The 20,896-nt window shown below is 40.9% G+C and overlaps 1 protein-coding gene across 4 annotated transcripts in view; it reads left to right on the top strand.

Moving 5' to 3' along the window:
• Hex-A (Hexokinase A) overlaps positions 1–19,169 on the top strand; it is a 33,694-nt gene extending 14,525 nt beyond the window's left edge. For 3 of the 4 annotated variants that reach the window (XM_089590207.1, XM_089590206.1, XM_089590209.1), the window contains exons 2-7: positions 16,298–16,460; positions 16,553–16,908; positions 17,009–17,108; positions 17,356–17,710; positions 17,794–18,064; positions 18,158–19,169. In XM_089590207.1, the coding sequence (XP_089446333.1) occupies positions 16,298–16,460; positions 16,553–16,908; positions 17,009–17,108; positions 17,356–17,710; positions 17,794–18,064; positions 18,158–18,235 (1,323 nt within the window). In that variant the 3' untranslated portion in view covers positions 18,236–19,169. Of the gene's footprint in view, positions 1–5,769; positions 5,973–16,297; positions 16,461–16,552; positions 16,909–17,008; positions 17,109–17,355; positions 17,711–17,793; positions 18,065–18,157 lie in introns of those variants that run through there. The other variant, XM_089590208.1, reaches the window with a different exon arrangement.
• The last annotated feature ends 1,727 nt before the right edge of the window (positions 19,170–20,896 follow it).

Genomic DNA, 20,896 nt, shown 5'->3' with positions numbered 1-20,896 from the left:
GAGGCGTATGGTGACAAAGTTTTGGCTACGCGTACCGCTCGTTGGACAATTAACGGGGATCGGTAATCGAGAGACGCGTATATCCGAATGACGCGGATGGTTTTTTTTATTTACTTTTGAACTCTCGATTTTGTTGGACGGTTTTGTTTTTGGGTACGCGATACGAGTGTTTGGATTGACGCTCTTATCGGCCAGCTGTTGGGAGGGAAAATATTTTTTCTCGAGCTCGCAAGAGTTTCCTCGTTTGGCAGTTTTTTTTTTTTTTTTTTTTTTTTTCTTGTTTAAATTGTACTTTTCCGGTGTGCAATCATGAGTTTTTTTTTTTTTAAATGTCTTTCGTGGACATAATAACTTTGGCAGAGGAATCCCGATCTGATTTTTTGCTCTGGCTCATTATAATGATATGGGATCGGTTTCGTCTCGATCGGGAGATACGAGGTACTCTCGTGGAGGAAAAATTATTCCCTCGCGTCATCATCATCATGATGATGATACAAATTAAATTATAACTCGCGTGTAATCATTATATTCGTACACCAATTTGATCTACCAAGTAATACATGGTATTTTGCAACACGATGCGACTTTGACGTAACACCAGAGGAAAATTCATTATCCTCTTACAAGCCCATGTATGATCAAGCACAGATTTTTGTCGTCACTCGTCTCGTTCAACGCGTCATTTTGGAAGAAAAAAAAATAGTTTGACACATTTATTTTGGCGAAGTAAAAATAACGCACTCCGTCACTTGTTTCATTTACACTTACGTGCAGTTGGAGATACACTGCTCTGGTCACTTTGGAGACTCGGATGAAAAATATTGTAATAAGCTATAATGTGCAGAAAAAAAAAAGGGAAAAAGCGAAACGGTTGAAAATAAAATTTGCCGTGTACGGATCCCAAAGTCGTGCACCTATAAGTAAAATTAGTGAAAAACCTCTGCCTCCCCCCAAAAATCTTGTACCGCTCGTAAATCATAAAACTCTCCCCTTACGTGGGCGGCCAACGCACATTCCAGCACATCAACAGGCACGAGGAAACGTCGAGAAAAAAGGAACTCTTCTCTCTCTCTCTCTGCCTGACTACACGGTATAAGTATACACCGATACACCTGGTGGCGGTGTAAAGAGAGAAAAAGTAGCACGGCGCAGGTAATAAGTATATCGTGTACCTGCACGCGGACAGAATATCCCCTGGCGTGACGTCAGCAGCCGAGCCTCGTAGGAAGGGGGATCGACCGATTCGAGCCCCTGGGAGTCGGCCAATCGCGTCGTCCCATACAAAGGCACACCCGTCGCGTATACACACCAACGCTCGCGCGCAGCCTTCGCATCTGTGTAACATATAATACATATAACATTGGCGTTGCCGTTGCATCAGCCCATCCATCGCCGCAAGAGTCTCGTAGGTATACATCATGATGTATAAATGCGTGTCTATTGTACACGGAAGAGGGAGCAAAAAAAAAAAAAAAAAAAAAAAAAAAATCAAAGAAGGGGCATGAGGTTTTAACCACTATTCTGCTCTCACTGGGTACCTACTTACCTAAGTACACGAACCGCAAGATGAGATTTACCCGCGCGCATGTACCTTTCGCGTGACGCAATGGACTCGCAGATACGTGACAGTTTTTTTAATTTTTTCTCGTCACGTATATGATATACACTCATTATATCCACTGGATATCGTTAACAGTGAAATCGTTAATACGTATAGTCGTGGCGCTTCACATTTTTTGCTCTTGAATAAAAGTCGTCGTTTTCGGTAAACATACTTACCTCTATGTGTGTGTAACGAGTAAAACGAATATATATATATATTTACAATTACAATGAAAAACACCAACCATTTGAACAAACATGTACTTGCATGCATCGCTTTGATAAGAAAAAAAGCGATGCGTCAGTCGCATTTGTTTATCCATATTCCGAGTTTTGCGTTACTTACGACGATTTCTCGGAAAGTATGCATTTTTCACCCGATATCACTTGGCCGACAAACAATGTTATACTACGAAGATGCGCGTAAAATATGGGGGTACAACGATCGAAATGTGCGGACTTTTTAACATTTAACACCAACCCCTCGATTGCATTGACCTTTAATTTTTTTAATTCATCATTTCGCGAAATAAAGAAGGATAAAGGTACTTTATTAATATTGATGTATACTTTCGATCGAGCGGATGAATATGTATCTGGTGTTTGTATTCGGTGGGAATGACGCAACCGGCGTGCGCGGTCGGGCCGCCTCGAAAGCGGCACGGGTCTTGGCTGACACTTCCTTTTTCGGTCACATTTTAGAAAGTAAAATCACATTGTGTATACGAAGTTTATTGCGCGCGATGCATAAATAAGAAAAAAAAAAAAAAAAAAAAAAATTAGAAATATACATCTCTCGCACCCGTCAACTTTTCTCGGCTCCAGGGATTACGTCACTTTCACCTCCTACGCGAGTTAAATCACAGAAAAAGCTCAAGTACACCCAATTACGGGGTGGTATAGGCGGTTATCAAGATTTTCGAAAAAAAAAAAAGTACAATCCCTCGTGGGTGAACGAAAAAAACTACCCCCAAGCTACAAGGAACGGAGACAGGGAAAAGCTCGTGTGACCTTCAGAAAGGTCATCGTGCTTCCTCGAGAGAGCTTGGTATGTACGAGGGTTGCTGGCTGGCGCAACGGGAGCCGTGGGTTTCCCGCCACCGCGGCGACGGTACAACCCCCCCCCTCCCACCCCGTGCCGCGCCATTGGTTTCGCAACGACCTCTTTTTGTCCTTGAGATTGAGCGCGGGAGGGACAAGCCACGAGTAGTGGAGGGGACGGTCGAGCCTCCAGAACTGCCTCTCCTCCGTTCGTCGACGGGGCGCGCAGGCGCGTCCACCGATAAAATACAGCTGCGGTGCATGTGAGTGCGGGTCCATACGTTGTGTATATTATATATGTGTATCTCTCTATATATAACCGCCCACGCGGTGAGGGCTGACCGGTCGATTTGGCTTGGGTAACTTTTTCTTTAAATATATATTACGCGCGTATATGGGTTCCTTTTTTTTTTATTTATTTTTTTTTTTTTCCCCACGTGGCGCTGGAGTGAGCTTTTTCGCGCTTTTTGGATTAACTTGCAGGTTTGACCCACGTGGATGATCGAGGGGCTAAGCCGGTGAAATCGATGCGATTTACGAGTCTCGTTCGCGGCGCGTATGGCAAACAGCTTGATTTTTCACCAAACGCGCGCGTCGAAGCGTCGTAGTCCATAAATTTCCATCCAAATAAGTACCGTGGCATCGTAAACGTATACATGTCCCTTATCAGCCTCGCTAGCGAGGCGGGAGTTAAAATAAGAAAAGAATTCGTAATCCTCGGCAGTTACCTCGACTCGATTAATTTATGTGTATACAAACTTATATTTGGTATTTGCCGTGATATACGCAAAGCTTGGGTCGACACGCGCGCGATTTACATCTTTGTGTGTGTGTGTGTGCACGTAGTATGTATGCTTGTGAAAAAAAAAAAAAAAAAAAAAAAAAAAACGAAACAGAAAACGAAAAATGTTCAAAAGTTTAAAAATCAAAAAGCTCGTTAATTCTTATCATTCGTGTGCGCGTCTCTTACCCGCGCGCGCACACGTACACGACAACCGTTGCGTAACCTTTTGTACATATGTGTGTACGACCTCGCGTGATTTTTCGCTAAAAAAAAAAAATGAGAAAGACAGTGGTGAGAGATGCATCGCGCATCAGCTGACACTTTGGTAAACACTAAAGTAGTGCGTCGTTGGCAAGCATAAATCAAACAAATAAAAATTAAAAAAACGTCGATTAATCTCCGTGTACCGCGTATATAACATACGATACGTAGCGTACTGGAAGTAAATGACGCAGAAGCACAACGAAAAAAAAAAAAAAAAGAAAAAGAAAAAAAAAATTGTATCTCAATCTCCTGTCGCAAGAGCAGCTTCGTAATTATTGTAATTTCGCTACCGCTTGTGCAACGCGCGCACATCAGGACTTTTCTCCCATACGTTTTCCGAATTATCATAATGCGCCGCCATACGGCGAGGAAAGAAACGTTTACCGAAATAACTTTACTTAGGTATACACATTTCTCATTCCTTTTGGCTCTCTTTCGAGGGCATATATATATATATATATATATATATGTATACGGGTCTCCTTCGCATCAGTTTTCCAAGAAACTCCCTCTTCTTGCATGTCCTTTTGTGGATTCATCCGTGTACAACACATAATATGCACACAACGGCGCGCTCTTATACAATGTGTGCCGCGACTCAAATTTCTTTCCTCGTTTCTTCTTCGCCTTGAAACTCGTTCATTCAGTTTTTTTCTCATCTCTACAGGTATACACACCCACGCTTACGTTAAATAAAATAAAACAAGCAAGATCTTTCATATATATATATATATATATTTCCTCTCGGAACTGGACCCTCACTTTTTCCCATGCCCATTCACACGCGTCTGTGATGCACATTCCCATAATTGCCGGCTATAATATAATGGGGTAATCGGATTAATATGCTCACCCCCCACCCCCTCCCGACTTGCTACGATGTATCTTTTTTTTTGCTCTCATTTTTTCATCCGGTGCGCCTCATCATCCTCACCGTCTCTTTTACTCTCCACGCGCTTCCATCCGGTTCCTTATCGTTTATCCTCGATCCCCTCCCACTTGGTTTCTGCAACCGACATGCCTCGAATCACCGGTGAATAATTTGGTCAATGAAAGTTTGATGCTATTCGGGCGCGTATATATATTATATATTTACGTGTTTACGTGCTATCCTAATTGTCGAGTTATCATCGCATTCCAGCACTTTGGGCACAAAACATGTAGCGTCATCGACAGAAGAAGAAAAAAAAAAAAAAAAAAAAAAAAAAAAAAAAATTCACTCGTCTTAGTAGTAGTAACAAACAAACAAACAAACAATGTAACGGTGTATAAGTACAAAGACGATAATTGTTGTAAGGGAAAGGGTTGGGAGCGCAAAATAACGGCATTAGTAGTGAAAACCCGCTGCAATCAACCCCCCGCGTGGCCGCCCTTGCGAAAAATTCTTCCTCCCCTGAACCGCCCCACCGACGAGCCCCTCGAACGTATATATATATAATATTCTCCCTTCCGTCGTTTGGCGAGCAACCCCCTCTTTATTTGACCCAACTCTCTCTAGCGCCACGCGCGTGCGCTCGCACACACACACAAACCCGATGATGGAAAATACAACGGTGTTCCCTCCCTCCTTTGGAGCGTATATACAACTACCACCGCTCATTCGCGTCTAGTGTATACTTGTGTGTATGTGTGTTGGGGGATATGGTAGTGGCTACTAGAGTAGTCGTATAGTCGTATTGTACGTGTAGTCGGGCGATATAAAACTGGCCCGACGAGCACGCGAGCCGCGCAGACGTCGTGCCCGCGAGCCGGAGACTAGTCGCGTGTTGTGTCGAATATTTTTGTATTCATATACATATATCTTTAAGTACTCGCACGTTGCGGATACCCCTTCGTGCAGCCCTTTTAAAACAATATACGTGAATAGTCGAAAATTAAAGGGATAGCTTTTCCTTTCTTCACCCCCCCCACCCCCTACATTGTATGAAATTTGCCGCGAAGTTGGTGCTTGTGTGTCTCGACGCGTCGTTCGATCGAGGATTGGAAAAGTAAAAGGACGGAAAAAAAAAAAAAAAAAAAAAAAACAGACAAGTGAAGAGTGCACATCGGGGTACAGAGGAGGAGTAGGAGGAGGAGAGAGTATTGTCGAAAAAGAAAAGAGGACAAGTTTCCGGGGGCTCGGGGGAGGGGACGGAGGTCCGTTCAAGGACACACGCTGGAGATCGAGCGAGCGAGGGGCAGAGAGCGGGTCGAGGGATCATCCTTGGCTGCCTCGCCGCGCAAGGAAAGGAAGATGAAGATGACACAGAAGCTCACCCCGGACGAGCTGGTCAAACCCGAGGTGAGCGGGAAAAAAAAAAAACAAACGGGGGTTGATCCAACAATCGTCAAAAATTAACGGGGAGGAGGGTTGTTGCTTTTGTTGTTTTTTTTTCATTATTATACGCGTACAGCTTTCTATTTCATTATATATATACAGTGTAACATGGTTATCGGAGCTCGAGCTTTTTTTTTTTTTGCCGTCGCTCGTTACAGTTGCGTTACAGTTGTTATCGCAAACTCCGGGATAAAAAGAGAGCGGCCACCGTATAATATAACAACTGATGTAATGGCTCCCCGGCACCGTGTTTACAAATATATATACCTATGTTTATATATACATATATACATGACTGTTCGATTACTACACGCGGCTGCGAGCGCGTGTACGCGAAATGTGCAAGTTTCTTTCAAGCATCTGTACGTGTCGTATATATACACATATGTATACGTGTACGAAGAGAGCGGAGCCAAGAGAGTCGGTAAGACAGACCGGGGCGTGTGCACGCATGGTGTGCCGCGTTTTGTTTTTTTCCTCAAGAGAGGGAGGGGAAAAAAAAAAGTAAAAAGAACGATCGAACGATCGAACTTGGTTTCCATCGGGAAATCACATGATGCGATTAAGAAGCGGCTACTTACTCTCTTGCATTAAAATACAATTGTTTGGTGGGGTCGGTAAGGTAGACGGTGCTCGTTTGGCGCGCGCGTTGAAAAGCTCCCGGTGAGCTTCGACTTGCGAAAGGGACGTGTGTCGATAATGTGTGTATATATACGCGACGTCTCTGTTTACCTCGGGCCAATAAATAAGTACAATAACGGGCAAAAAAAAAAAAAAAACAACAACAAAGCGATGGATATCGTCCTCCCTCGCGAAATCATCTACACTTACACCCCTGTGGAAAATTTTGACGCAGCGTGTGTATAGCTCTCGCGTGTTGGACACGTGACTTTTTCTTTACCCGTCCCAGTATCTCTTTCTCGTGCTGCAATGCGCGTTTTCCCGGGAGTTTAAATAATACAGGCAGTCGATCTTTGCATATCGAGCAGAGCAGAGCTTTGTATGGTTGGTTTTTTTTTTTCGCGAACTAAAATCGATTTTAACTTTTAACGAAGACGTCCACGCGCGGGTATGCTTTAACGTTCCCCAACAATCGCCAAAATGAATCGGTCGGTGGAGGATGGCGAGGGAGTTTTTTTTTTCCTTCATTCCGTGGTAAAACATCCATTGGATTGCATCATGAAAAAAAAAAAAGAAATGGTAAAATATTGGATAAACAAAGATTGAATCGATGATTTTGTCCGAGTGAATCCCTGCGATGAACGCACACACACTATTTTATGTAACGTCATCATCCGCCACGTGTGCGGTGTGTAACGTGCATTTGCGCCGTCAAATTGAATTACGGCACGTAAGAGACATCAAAATGATTAGCGTGTAGTGCATACAGGGCTAAAAAAAGGAAGAAAAAAAAAAAGAGTTTCGCTTTCGAGTGATATTGTTTATCGTCGCTTGGAGGGTAACCAAAAGTTTGTTCAAAATCTAAATACGCCGTAATCGGCATCATCAAAAAAAAAAAAAAAAATCCCATCGTCAGCTGTACGGCGCCGTGTCACGCGATATTTATATTTAAAGCTTCCGCGTGCGTGAACGAGCTTCCCCCCCCCACCCAGAAATATATATATATATATATAAAGGCGCGTTTGCTTTTTCGAGTCACATGTTACATGGGTACACAGTGTGAAAGCTCGATCGATGCGGGAGCTAAAGCAAACTTCTCTGACGTCACGGAGGGAAAAGCTTCGGCGCTTTATAATATATCCTACAACGATTCGACGCGTCGACCAACGAACCTTGACCTTATACTTACATAGAGACTCGAGCGGGGCTCTCCTCGGATCGTTAGATGCTTACCTATGTGATACTCTTTTTCTTTAAATGAACACTATCTTGGCTCGGGTTATATAGTTACGTACTCTTCCAGTGCGGAAGTTTGGAAGTGAAAAAATCGTTGGTTTTTACAAATATCATCGACACACGCTCATGTTATTGAGCACGCGTTAGCTGTCAAACGTTTTTTGTTTTTTGTTTTTTTCATTTTCGTGAAAATGTTAAAGCAATAGCTTCGTTTTCCAGTCAATTGCTCAAATTTTACGTATGAGCAAATACCATCGATATGTTATTGGTTCACTGTTCAATTGGCCATAAATATTTCACACTTCACGTAAAGCTCAAGCCCCAAATTCGTGGCACCGTTGTAATATACGTACCTCGCGATCCGCGCTAGGCATCAAAGGTCACCTTTTGTAGTGTACGTATATACTTTCGAAGCGAAAAAGTAACTCTCTGATTTTCTTCCCCTACGATTCAATTTAATTAAACCAAATCGAATCTTATAGGGGGCAAAAAAAAAACCCCAAATCGGGTCAAGACGCAAATCGACAGCACCGCGTCGTAATAACGTAGAAAGGGAGACGGAAACGCGGAAGAGAAGGCAAGGTAGGTAAGCATATAATATATGTGTATAGAGTCTCGGCGCGCTCTGACATTGGCGGGTCTCGCGCTCGCGCCACTCTTCGCGCGTTATATGTACACACATTATACGTATAGGTATACAAAAAAAGGAACGGAGAGTATCGCGTATATATATATGTACAAGGGCCACGTGGTAAACGGGAAATCGATAGCGGCCGGCTACATATAATAATACACTTCGGTAAGGCTCTGATGTGCCCCTGTTATCGGTTTGGCATTCGCGAAAAACTCCTTTTAAAATGGATTGCGTAACTCCGCGTCCGATAAAAAAATATTTCCGTCAGTTTTGGAATAACTTGGTTTTTACGTGAAACGACGATATCACTCGCTCGATTAGTCGACTACTCCACGAAATTGGTGCAGCAACGATAGTAATAATTGGTCGTGTGGTTCTCGGAACATATGCCTACAATGATATATAAATCGCCTCCGTACACCCGAGGCGGGGACTTTTTCCGTAATTTCGTGGGATTCATTATCCTCTGGCGCCTGTAATAATTATAGTGTTACAGGCGGGAGTGTCGAGCAAATGACTACTTACGAGCGTAGTCGTGTAAAAATCGAAGGTGAAAACAACTTTGGGCATCAAGAGAGCTCGGAGCTTCGTGCGTTACACGTTTCCAAGTTCACTGACTCATGCTAATAATACCGATTTCGATCGTAAAATTAGTGCGCATATATTATGTACACGCAAGCCATACGCATTATCATCCACTCACAATCGTTCGAGTTTTGACATTGAATGTATTATAATTATACCCTAAAAAAAAAACCGGTCTCGCTATCGCGCTTCGTTGAGGTATATCTATACATGTTTATTATTTGTATACAAACGCTTGAGATATATAGCTCTGGCACGCATATAGTTCGAGGGGGGGGCGAACAACGAGCATTAATTTGTTATCCGTAGAGTCGTTAGTTTGATACATTTTTGTTCCAAAGCTATGCGCTCGTCGTTTACTGCGACGTTACGATAATATTACTCTGATGAAACACACTCTCAGGTATACACTGGCGTGCTATATTTACACGCGCCGTGTTTAACGATAATCGAAAACCAGAATTTATTTTTTTTTTTTTTTTCTTTAAACATTCCTTCGATGGGCTCGCGAATAATTGCATCCGGGTCCTGAACCTTTTGCGTGAGAAGACCTTGACGATTTTTACCGATATCTTTTCGAGATTCATATTTCATCATCCGAAAGAAAAACAAAAGCCCGAATCACTCGATAGAAAAATCACTCGAGCCGATTTTCCGGGCTGTAAATATTATTTAAAGCAATGAGCTTTCGGAGAAAGGAAAACTCGGTCGGATGCACGTAAAGCGAGACCGAAGTGTATATAGCACGCTCTCTAAGTCCAACAAATTATTGTCGGGCGCAATAATTACAACGCAGATCCAGAACATATATACGTGAGTTACCTTGTACTATATATTATTATACTGTTCTGGCATTCCTCGCGCTGAATCACCTGGATTTTTACAGTCCCTCGGCCACTACGGAGGAAGACCTTCCCGACGTTTGTTGAACCTCTCTCGCGTTTGTTGGCGTAAGCACGAGACGCGATTTTATGTACTTTTATCATTGCTTTTTGTCATGTCGATGTAAGAGCTGAGACTGGATTTTTGATCTGTAGTAAGTGGCGAGTACCTAGATACAACCAAGGCCATGGCGACTTTTCGACTCGACAAACTCCCATTACTTGATCCCCTTGTCAAAAACGAAGTTTTTATCGAGCTTACGACGTTGGCTCGGATGATATGGAAAAATTAACATTTGAACTGCAAAAAGAATCGTCGCAGCCGATAACTATAGGGCACACGTCCATTCACGTGTGAGGTGTTTTTTATACACTTTATCTCTTTCGGCCAACTCCGTACGCGATGGTTACAGAGCTTGCAAGCACGCACGCGCCTACAGGAGCAGCCCCATTCATGCCGCCCTACTGCGAGCATCGAGATCAGCATTGGTCGGCTCGTGGGTGTGTCGGCTCGTGACGTCATCGCTCGTGCCTATATTTCATGGCACGAGTGAATCGATACACGCGTTATACGACACGCTAGGGAGAAGTACGTCTTGGCTGAAAAAGTTTTAATAATCGTATAGCGAATCGGATCGTTTGGTACGATACTTTCAGATATTTTTGGTAAAGGATTTTTTTTTTTTTTTTTTTTTTTTTTTTTTTTTTTTTTTCATTAACGAGGTCATGGATGATGAAATATTGTTAAAAATTGCACCACAGTTATTTAGCCTTTTGCACAAAGACATTTTTACACGTGTGTAGGTAAATTTGTAAAACAAAAACTAAAGGACAATTCTAGTTTTCGAAACGAGTATTTTCAGAGATACGAAAGATGCATAAATATTTACGTTATATCTCGAGCGAACCAACGACCGCATGACAACCGGTGCACTTACGACCACTGGAAGTTTTCGTACGAAAAAAAAAAAAAAAAAAAATGATCAATGTAAGAATGCCGTTGGCCTCTGCGAACCGCCGATCTTTTACCTCTTTTATTCGCGCCTTCCTTTCTCTTTTGAGTACAAAAAAAAAATCGTCCTGCTCGACGAGTCGATCGATTTATGTATTCATACAATTGTAGACTCGTGGTCTGGCTGTTTAACACTAGGAAATCTAAACCGATACGAAACCATTGCGCGTTAAATTACATACCCATATTCTATATATTATATGGAAATAATTGGAATGAGGGAAAAAAAGCCCCTACTTGTAACTAAAATCGTCATAAAATCAACCAACAGGTTTCCGGGTGTTTACGATGCTACAGCATTAATTAAAATATCTAGGAATAAATCGTTGACTTTTATACAGGCTTAGACATTTTATACTTTATAAAAAGTAAAAAAGACGCACCTGTAGAAAAAGCACGTATAGGTAAACATCCTTGAAAATCACTTGGAATTAACGCCAATACACGCGGTTGGAGGAGAAACAAAAAAACAAATTGTATCCGGCTACTCGAGTTTTAAGATCACCGCAGAGCGAAAGAAAAAAGGAAAGGAATTCCAAGACAATCGGCACCTCGATAGTCTCACGTGCGAATTCGTACACGTATAATGTTGTGGGCGCTGCAGGACCCCAACTCGTTTTATTTTACGCTATGTTTTTTTCTTTCGCATTAAAACAACGTAGCCAGGCCCATCAGACCAATCGAATAAACCGCTTGTCGATGAAAACCCCTCGGCTCCCAATGAACGGCAATAACTATTAATTTTAGTAACAAGATCATTCGATTAATCTCGAACGAGCGCGGTGTGTACACACACGTATCAACGCGCGCGCGTGCGTGCGTCGAATTGAATCAAGCCATTAGGCGCATAAATCAAGATTACACTTGCAACAAATTTACTCTTCGTTTAACTTTTGAAGCGAAAAAGAGCGTGTGGGGGGGAGGGAAAAAAAAAAAAAGAAAAAAATTATTCAGTAGCCGAAAGTAAGTTATGTGTGCACACGCTGGCGCCTCTTTGTATATTTATTCATCAGCCAACGTGTGTCTCTCCTCCCGTGAAACACATAATACATATACGGGGCTTCATGTATCCACAGGTACTCGCATATATTATTTTTTAAAGCAACACATTGTACCACACAGTATAGGTAATTGAATGCGGGTGAAGGTAAACTTTATACTAAAAACCGAGGGGCTTTGTTTCAAAAGATGCCCGGATTTCATATCGATTTTTTTGTCACGCATTTTTTCTGAACTAATGCACTTTTAATCAACTGTCCAAACATTTCGACTCTCTCCTCCTGCTCTGGTGTCGTCCAACGCGATTTCCGAGCTTAATCGCTTATGCGCCAGTGACATGCGTGTATTACGAGCAACTTTGGCGCGATAACGTCACTCGAGGCGTCATAGTTGGAACGATAAAAAAAAAAAAAAAAAATCCTTCGCAAGCGCTGTAATACGAGGGACGCGAAGAAGAGATACTATTTTTTTGTTTCCTCTGCGTATCTTGTATTAAGTACTTTCTTGGTACAACAACAACGGTTTGGCGCATGTGTATATATATGTATGTAGTAACCCGATGACTTTGAGAAAGCTCGAGTTCCCGGCTAAGCGGGAGACGGAGATCAAATGGAAAATAGAGCAAAGCCCTCGTTTTGATAAATGAAGTTGTTTAGACGTATCTAGTTTGAGCTGGACTTCTTTGTTGACGAAACCTCAAATGAGCGAAGACTTTTTTTTTTTTTTTTTTTTTTTTAGCTCAATCGGTGGATTACCGCATCGCTTGACCTTCCAAGAATTTTGGGAACCAACAGCCTCGATGTATACCAATCGTTGATTTTTTTTTTTTTTCCAACTTTCTCGTGCACATCAACACTGTGCTTTGGTGTTGGCAATATTTTCCAACAGTGATCACCTGTAGTTGTCTTAACGAATGTTTTAATTAATGAATATTGCCAACAGTACTACGATTGAGCTTCGCCGTTTAATCGGCGCCAATGTAGAAAGTGCCGCATTATTAAAATGATGATGCGCACAAATTTTATAGAGGATGTTATATGTATATACATTTCGGTAATCGTAACAAAACTGCGTATAGTCTCTTTTTTTTCGTTTGCATATCCACACCTGAAGAAAAAAAAAAACATTAGCTCAAATTCTTTGTCTAACGTTTACTGAAAATAAATGAAAGAAATCACCATGTTTCGAAAATTATTATTTTCTCTAAACCAAAGAGTTCCATTTTACGCTACTGTCTTGCTTTTTATGCTGTCCAAGTTGTAAATTAAAAATATTTTCATTGTATGACGAAAAAAAATTTCTAATCCGCCAAACCACATTTTTTTTTTTTTTTTTTTTTTTTTTTTTAAGTAACGCTTTGTTATCCCAAGGCTTTGGTATCGGCAGATAAGCTCTGCTGCATTTTTTCTTTGTTATTTTTTTTTCTTGTTTCTAATTTCGTGTCTCAATGCTTTTTTAAAAAAGAATTCGATTAGATTGCTCGTCGGGCACTTACACACACGAGCGTAGTTTTAGAAATGGTTTTCCTAATGATCGTACGATCAAATTCGTTCCAACACGTTTTACTTACAGGTGTATGGCTTATTTGGCACCAATTGAGTCATCTTCACTAATAATTTTTTTTTTTTTTTTTTTTTTAAGTCAACTCTACACCGAAATGTTATGTATTGGTAACAAAAGTTATACAACACGATGTTAAAAAGTTATTAACGCGATGCTCTATGCGACAAGCGATAATCTTGCGAATAGGTAGTATTTCAAGTTGTCAGTCAATATTTAAAGTAATAAAGATAAAACTCTAATAGTATACACGCACACACAAGTGGCTGACAGTTCTGTCAAATTATTATTATTATTATTATTATTTTTTTTTTTTTAAGATAATGCTTTTTATGAGCCACTTGTTATACAACGCAAATCGTTTACAATTGAGTCGAGCACTTCATGCAGATACCGGCAGAAAGGGTGGGAGGAGGAAGGGTTTCCCGCTGCCCTTTTTTAACCGTCGACGCGGCATTTTTTTTATTCTTTCGTGTACTCATACATATATATACCTATCTGCGCTTAACGAAATAGGTTTTATTGGTGGACCTGTGGAGTCTTGTTAATCTTTAATGTTACTTAAATTTTTGCAACACCTTAAGACCTACGGGTTTCGTTTTTTCCGTGAAATCGTCAAGTATTTTTGACGCTTTGCACAATAGATCATGTATGACGGAGCGTTTCTAATCAGCCGAACAGTATGTCTAAAAATTGTGGCTACGCAATAACGATCGCATTGCCGAAATCAATTAGTTACTATCGTGGACACGAAAAATTGATGCTCTCATAGTTTAATGTTTAAAAGTCATTTCTCGAAGATGAAGATTTAGTGCCAGAAACGATAATCCCAGGTTTGGCTGATCGAGAAAATTTTACGACGTCTAAATTATACTTGTCCGTCCGAGACGAGGTTTTAGATCGTTAACGCAAAATAGCGTCGATCACAAGGCACGTGGGGCTGGTAACTTTTTTTTTTTTTGCTTTGCAATTCCTCTGACGTCTATCGGTGATTTAGCGAGAAATCACATTTTTACTTGAAAATATGAATGACAAGTCATTCAAAACAAACTTGGAAGCCATAATTGCGTACAATTTTTATCTCGAGCTCACTATTGCCCCAACAGCTCCGTCATTTAGATGTCAACGTAATTTTATTTTTTATTTTTTTTATTTATTTTTCCGTTTTCCCTACAACCAATCAAGCGATAATCCGTCGTCTTTTTACATAACAATGATGTACATGGAGCTTCGTTGCTACGAGTCACAATATTTTGATGCAGCTGATTTATACGAAAAATTCGGATCAACTCACACGACACAACCTCGCAATTACGGTGCAGGACAGCAAACTGTCATCAAGCCGTGATACCTTTGCGTGTCGCAAACTACTCCTCCGTCATTACACATATCAGATAGGAAGAGGGGAAAAAAAAAAAAAATAAGAAAAAAGGATTACGCGATCCAACCAACGAATCATTATGGCACAAAGCCCACATGCGATTCTCACGCACACCAACTGCATCGCTACACCGATGAGGCGATAAATTAAAATTACGTACGTCGTACGTATACACATCAGCTTCGTGTACCACGTATACGTGTACGTCTTATCGTTTGGCATTGACCTTTGACAATTGCGGGTCAGCCGATGGGCATCACACGTATACACACTTTGCTCCGTGGATTCTCAGGCGCGTATAATATTCGCACTTTACGTAATGTTTGTTCAGGCGATCTTTGCTAAATGGACTTGCATTTTACGCGTGTGTATATATATATGCATGTATGTATATGTATATGTATATGTATCCGATCGATGCGAGCGAACTTGAACGACAGATGAGGAGGGACGGGTGGGGAGGAACAGACAAACAGGTAGTTGGACGGTTCGTATGGGTGTCATTCGCTCGGAGGTCCTTGGCATCGTGAGTGTCCACGAGAGGCAAGTTATACATCGGGAAAAGTATACGAGTAGGTACGTAGCTTGGAATGCCATGAGTCCCCGACGAGAGAGACGAAGGTCGGCCAAGGACGCGCAGAGGTCGCCGTCGCGAGAGTTGATGCACTTACGTTCGAGCCTCTATTAACATTATTTATGTATCGTGTGCTTGCGATGTATACGCAACACCGAGCTAAATCGATAAGGGAGATGCTAAGATGACAAAGGTTCTCTTTCCTCCTTTCATTGGGCATTTTTTCGATTTCTTCCGAGTAGTGCTTTTTTTTTTTTTTTTTTTTTTTCGGGAGAATATATACATGGGTTTTGTGGGATGACTGAAGATTGGAGAGGAACAAAAACATTTAAAACAACTCATGTCACGGCTGGTTCTAAAACAATATTGTCGAGGTATTACACGAAAAAAAAAACAAAAAAAAAACGCGTCTTACCAAACATGGCTTGTTCTACTTACACTGGAAATAATCCAAGTGTGCATTCGAGTAACAGGACATTTGTTTGTTTACTTTGTTTTTTATAATTTGCGTACATATGTAGCGCGATAATATCGATAAATGATCAGATCAATGTTGAAATCTTTTTTTTTTTTCTTTTTTTTTTTCAAACAATTAAGGTAAGGATGTGGAGGGCGAAAAAAAAAAAAAAAAAAAGAATTATTTAGCCTTCGTACGCTGACGTTTCGACAAAAATCCTTTCCTCGAACGTTTCGCACTACTCCTTAATGATACATTTTACAAAGGCGTATGTACATTGACAGGGTAACCAGAAAATATGATTGTTAAAACGCGACTAACTAGAGCCTCGAATGTCTATCTGTTGCAGATCCGAGATGCGTGCAAGGACCTCGTTCTCACGGACGAGCAGCTCCGGATGCTCATGGCAAATCTCACGGCGGAGATCAATCGGGGCCTGTCCAAGGAGACCCACGACGAGGCCATCGTCCGGTGCTACACCACCTACGTGCAGGACTTGCCCAACGGAACAGGTTGGCCATCAGCCCATACCATATACATGAAAAAAAAAAAAAAAAAAAAAAAAAAACCCTCCAAAACTCCCTGTACGTTTCGCTCTTTGCAGAGAAAGGCAACTTCCTCGCCCTCGACCTGGGCGGCACCAACTTCCGGGTCCTCCTGATCACCCTAGACGGCCAAAACTTCGACATGAAGAGCAAGATCTACGCGATACCCCAGAGCTTGATGCTGGGCACCGGCAGGCAGCTCTTTGACCACATCGCCCAGTGTCTCGCCCTCTTTGTCAAGGACCTCAAACTCGAGCAAGAGATCCTCCCCTTGGGCTTCACCTTCAGCTTTCCCCTGACCCAGCAGGGCCTCACCAAGGGCCTGCTCGTCAGGTGGACCAAGGGCTTCAACTGCAGCGGCGTCGTCAACGAGGACGTCGTCGGTCTCCTCGAGGAAGCCATCGCCAGACGAAATGTGAGTTGTACCCCACACACGGAACGAACGAAATAACCCACATTGTGTATATTTTTATACTTATGCTGAGTTTGTGTTTTATACATATATGTGTATGTAGGACGTGAAAATCGACGTATGCGCCATACTGAACGACACCACCGGCACTCTCATGTCCTGCGCTTGGAAAAACAAAAACTGCCGCATCGGCCTCATTCTTGGTAAGCACATTATACATTACCTCTCGTCTACACCTGATTCCTCGATCATCATCGTCACGGTATATACATATACATATATATTACTATACGCGATGATGATGGTGAGAGAGTATAGATGTTATATTTGTTTTGATCTATGGTCTCGTCATGCAAACACAACATTGTCGGGTGCCTCTGAGGAATTATGCTGTATGCGAATGTAGGTGTTTATACAATATTAACGATGTGTTTGGTGGTAATTTCACAGGTACGGGGAGTAACGCGTGCTACGTGGAAAAAACGGAGAAGGTCGAGTGCGCCCTGCCTGGGCAGCACTACCCGGAGAAGCCGCACATGCTGATAAACACGGAATGGGGGGCGTTCGGCGAGCGCGGCACCCTTGACTTCCTCGTCACGGAATTCGACCGGGACATCGACGACAACTCGATCAATCCCAAGACACAGATATTCGAGAAGATGATATCGGGCATGTACATGGGCGAGCTCGCCAGGCTGGTCCTCGAAAAACTCACCAACGAGGGATTCCTCTTCAACGGCAAGGGCTCCTGCGACCTCAGGAAGCGCGGCAAATTCTTCACCAAATACGTCTCGGAGATCGAATCGTCAGTACACTTGCACATTTGTACACACACTTATCGTTTGACAATCGGAAGATAAATCGTTTGTTTGTCCTTGCAATAAACAGGGATCCAAAGGGAAAGTACACCAATTGCCGGGAAATCCTGGGTGAGCTGGGAATCAGGAATCCCACGGATCAGGACTGCGAGAACGTGCGGTACGTGTGCTCGGTGGTGTCGAGGCGGGCGGCGCACTTGGCCTCGGCCGGCATAGCCGCCCTGCTCGTCAAGATGGGCGAGAACAACGTCACCGTCGGCGTCGACGGCTCCGTCTACAGATTCCATCCCCACTTCCACGATCTCATGGTCGAGAAGATCGGCTCGCTTCAGTCGTACAAGGTGAGAATGATTTTTGATAGCAATGGAGCAAAGGGGGATTTTGGGGATTATGGAAATTATGTGTACCATGATTTTTTTTTCTTTTGCCGATAGTTCGACCTGATGCTCTCGGAGGACGGTAGCGGTCGCGGCGCGGCATTGGTTGCCGCGGTGGCTTCGCAAAAGCGGTGAAGTCAGTCGGCTGTATAGTCTCGCACGCGTTATCACTCCTTAATCACGCAACTCTTACTTAATAATGCAAATAATCTTGTATAAATTTATCTATCGAGCATTGAGAAAGAAAACAACAAAAACAACAAAAAATAAATTAAAAATAACAAAAAAAATAAAAATAAAAAAAAAACCAACGACAAATCTACTACTAGTACGTTAAGCCGAAACTAAAATGAAAGAAAAGTTTAAATAATGTTACATTCAGTGTATGAATTGAAGATGGATTGGTGAGACACACACTTCTGTACATAAAGCAAAAAAGTTACGAGCGTTAGAATCTACCTGACAGAGGATTCAGATTGACGAGTTACACCCAACCCGCACACGCATAAACACTTGGGACACACACATACACCAAAGCGAAAATATTGAGACGGTGGTTGCATTGGTCGTGCAAAGAGCTCCGACGTTGTCTTCTATTGTTTTTTTTTTTTTTTTTTTTTCTCAAGAGACAACGTGTATGTATACAACGCGAGGAATAATTGATCTGTCAGTAGTCAGTGTTGTTATACGTACTATTGTTTAAAAGTCCGTTGGCGACGGATTGTACATTATATTATATTGTATGTATATGATTTTATCGTTGCTCATTGATCTTGAAAAAGAAAAAAAAGAGTGAGGAAATGCGTATTTGATATGTGTGATTGTGTGAAAAAAAAAAAAAATACTTGTAGAAATTGTTTCTTCGTCGGGAAAACAGATGCCGGAGAATCGTTTCTCGATTCTTTATTTTACTTTCGTTGATTGTTGATTTTTCAATCCACACATTTTTTGAAATTACTTTATTTTATTTATTGGGACTGTTGTATAAATATAAGGGTTCACCGGTTTGATTATCGGTTGAGAACAGACAAAAAAATAGCTGAAATATAAATATATTTTGATACAGAAAGAGCCTCACTGTTGTATTTTTTTTTATAAAATAAAGAAGCGATCGAACGTTGCAAAATATGTACCCGAAAAGTGAAAACTATTTATATCGCGACTCGACGGAGATCGATTTTTGTTCTGTAACTACCGTTTTATGTGTTTTTTATCAATTTTTTTTTTTTCTTTCATAGATTTAAGTGTTACTTTTATCGAATTCGTTTTATGAATTTGGCAAAGTCGGCAGCTCGAAGTAACAAATAGATTGTTGTTAAAAGCACAGCTGCTACGACTCATCACTAAATGTTCAAAAAATTTTCGAAGCTATTACATGCGGAGAGAAAGAAAAAAGGATTATTTGTAATTTTATCGTATTTAGTTATATACATAAATATATATATATATATTATTGTTGTAATATGGTATAAAAATTTTACTGCGCAACGCAAACAGAGGGATACAATCATCGGTAATCAAGTGTAACGAAATATTACAATGATACAGATATATTTTATTATAATATTAAGTATAAATATATTCATATATATAAAAGAAGCCCCAAATTGCGTGGCCATTCGCTTGCAATGCCAAGTGTCTATGATGAAAAAAATAGATGACATTTTTTTTTAGAAAGCAAAGTGTATGATTTTTTTTAGATTTTAGCGCGAGTTCCGATTTTAATGATAAAAAATAATATTTACAAACAATGATGAAAAATGTGAGCAGGACTCGTTTTAAAATAAATACAATTGTTTGCGAGAGGAAAAATATAAGCCGTCGCGATTGAGCCTCAGTTTTCGTCGACGAAGATCTCTATGTTTTGCCAGCTGTACAAAGTTCCGTTTATTTAATTAGATGAATAAAAAAATAGTTCAAGTTTATTTCTTATAAATATGAATTATAAATATGTATATGTAGTTTTAGTCTGTATAGTAACGATGAATTGGACGAGTTTGTTTACGCAAACACATCGACTTATTGTTCATTTATGGTTATTAAAAAAAAAGAAAAGATCTGCAATCGTCATTGATATTTGACCTTTGGAAGGATTCGAGTTTTTTTATGTAAATTGAAAATTTAATAAAAAAAAGTATCAAAATTACTTTTTCTTTTTATTTTACGATTTATTTTGACGTATTTTTTGTGCCTAAACAAAAAAACTTTGTTTTCCGATTTTTCAATTGAATTTAATGAATTTGCCCTACAAACGACAAGTACACCAACACAATTAGATAACAATTCCTGATGTAACAAAAAAAAAAAAAAAATATTTAGTTTAAAAAACGTACAATTAAACTCTGTTGCGTTTGTTGATAAATACATTATGGCACGTTATCATGACCAATCGGGGCACACGTCTGCGTGTATTCTTTTCAGCACCCGAACACCCAATAAAGACACTCATGTGTCGTGCGATCGTAACAACAATAATTAATTTTTAATTAAATTTTGATCAGAAATTATCCAGAACAAATGATTCAAAGACTCGAGCATGTCACGTAGTACGTCAATGAAGCCTGGAAAATTATCATGCTTGAGTGCCTATACATTTTTTTTTTAATTAAAAAAAAAAGAAACATTTTTAGTGCCGCTATGTTAATCCGAGAATGACACGCGAAGATAATAACCACGATGATTTTTCTCAACGAACAAAGATTTGCGATCGTTATCTCTAGGTCTCTTTTTATCCGCGATAAGGCTGCCAGTAGTTGTTCTCTTCTTAGCCTTTACTTTTCATTTTTTATGCGAACC

Source organism: Copidosoma floridanum, unplaced genomic scaffold (assembly GCF_036245765.1).
Source record: "Copidosoma floridanum isolate Cflo_tuat_1 unplaced genomic scaffold, Cflo_Japanese_pri ptg000012l, whole genome shotgun sequence".
In the NCBI taxonomy this organism is placed as follows: Eukaryota; Metazoa; Arthropoda; class Insecta; order Hymenoptera; family Encyrtidae; genus Copidosoma; species Copidosoma floridanum.
Note: the sequence above shows the minus strand (reverse complement) of the source record. Positions and strands in the feature narration are given on the sequence as shown.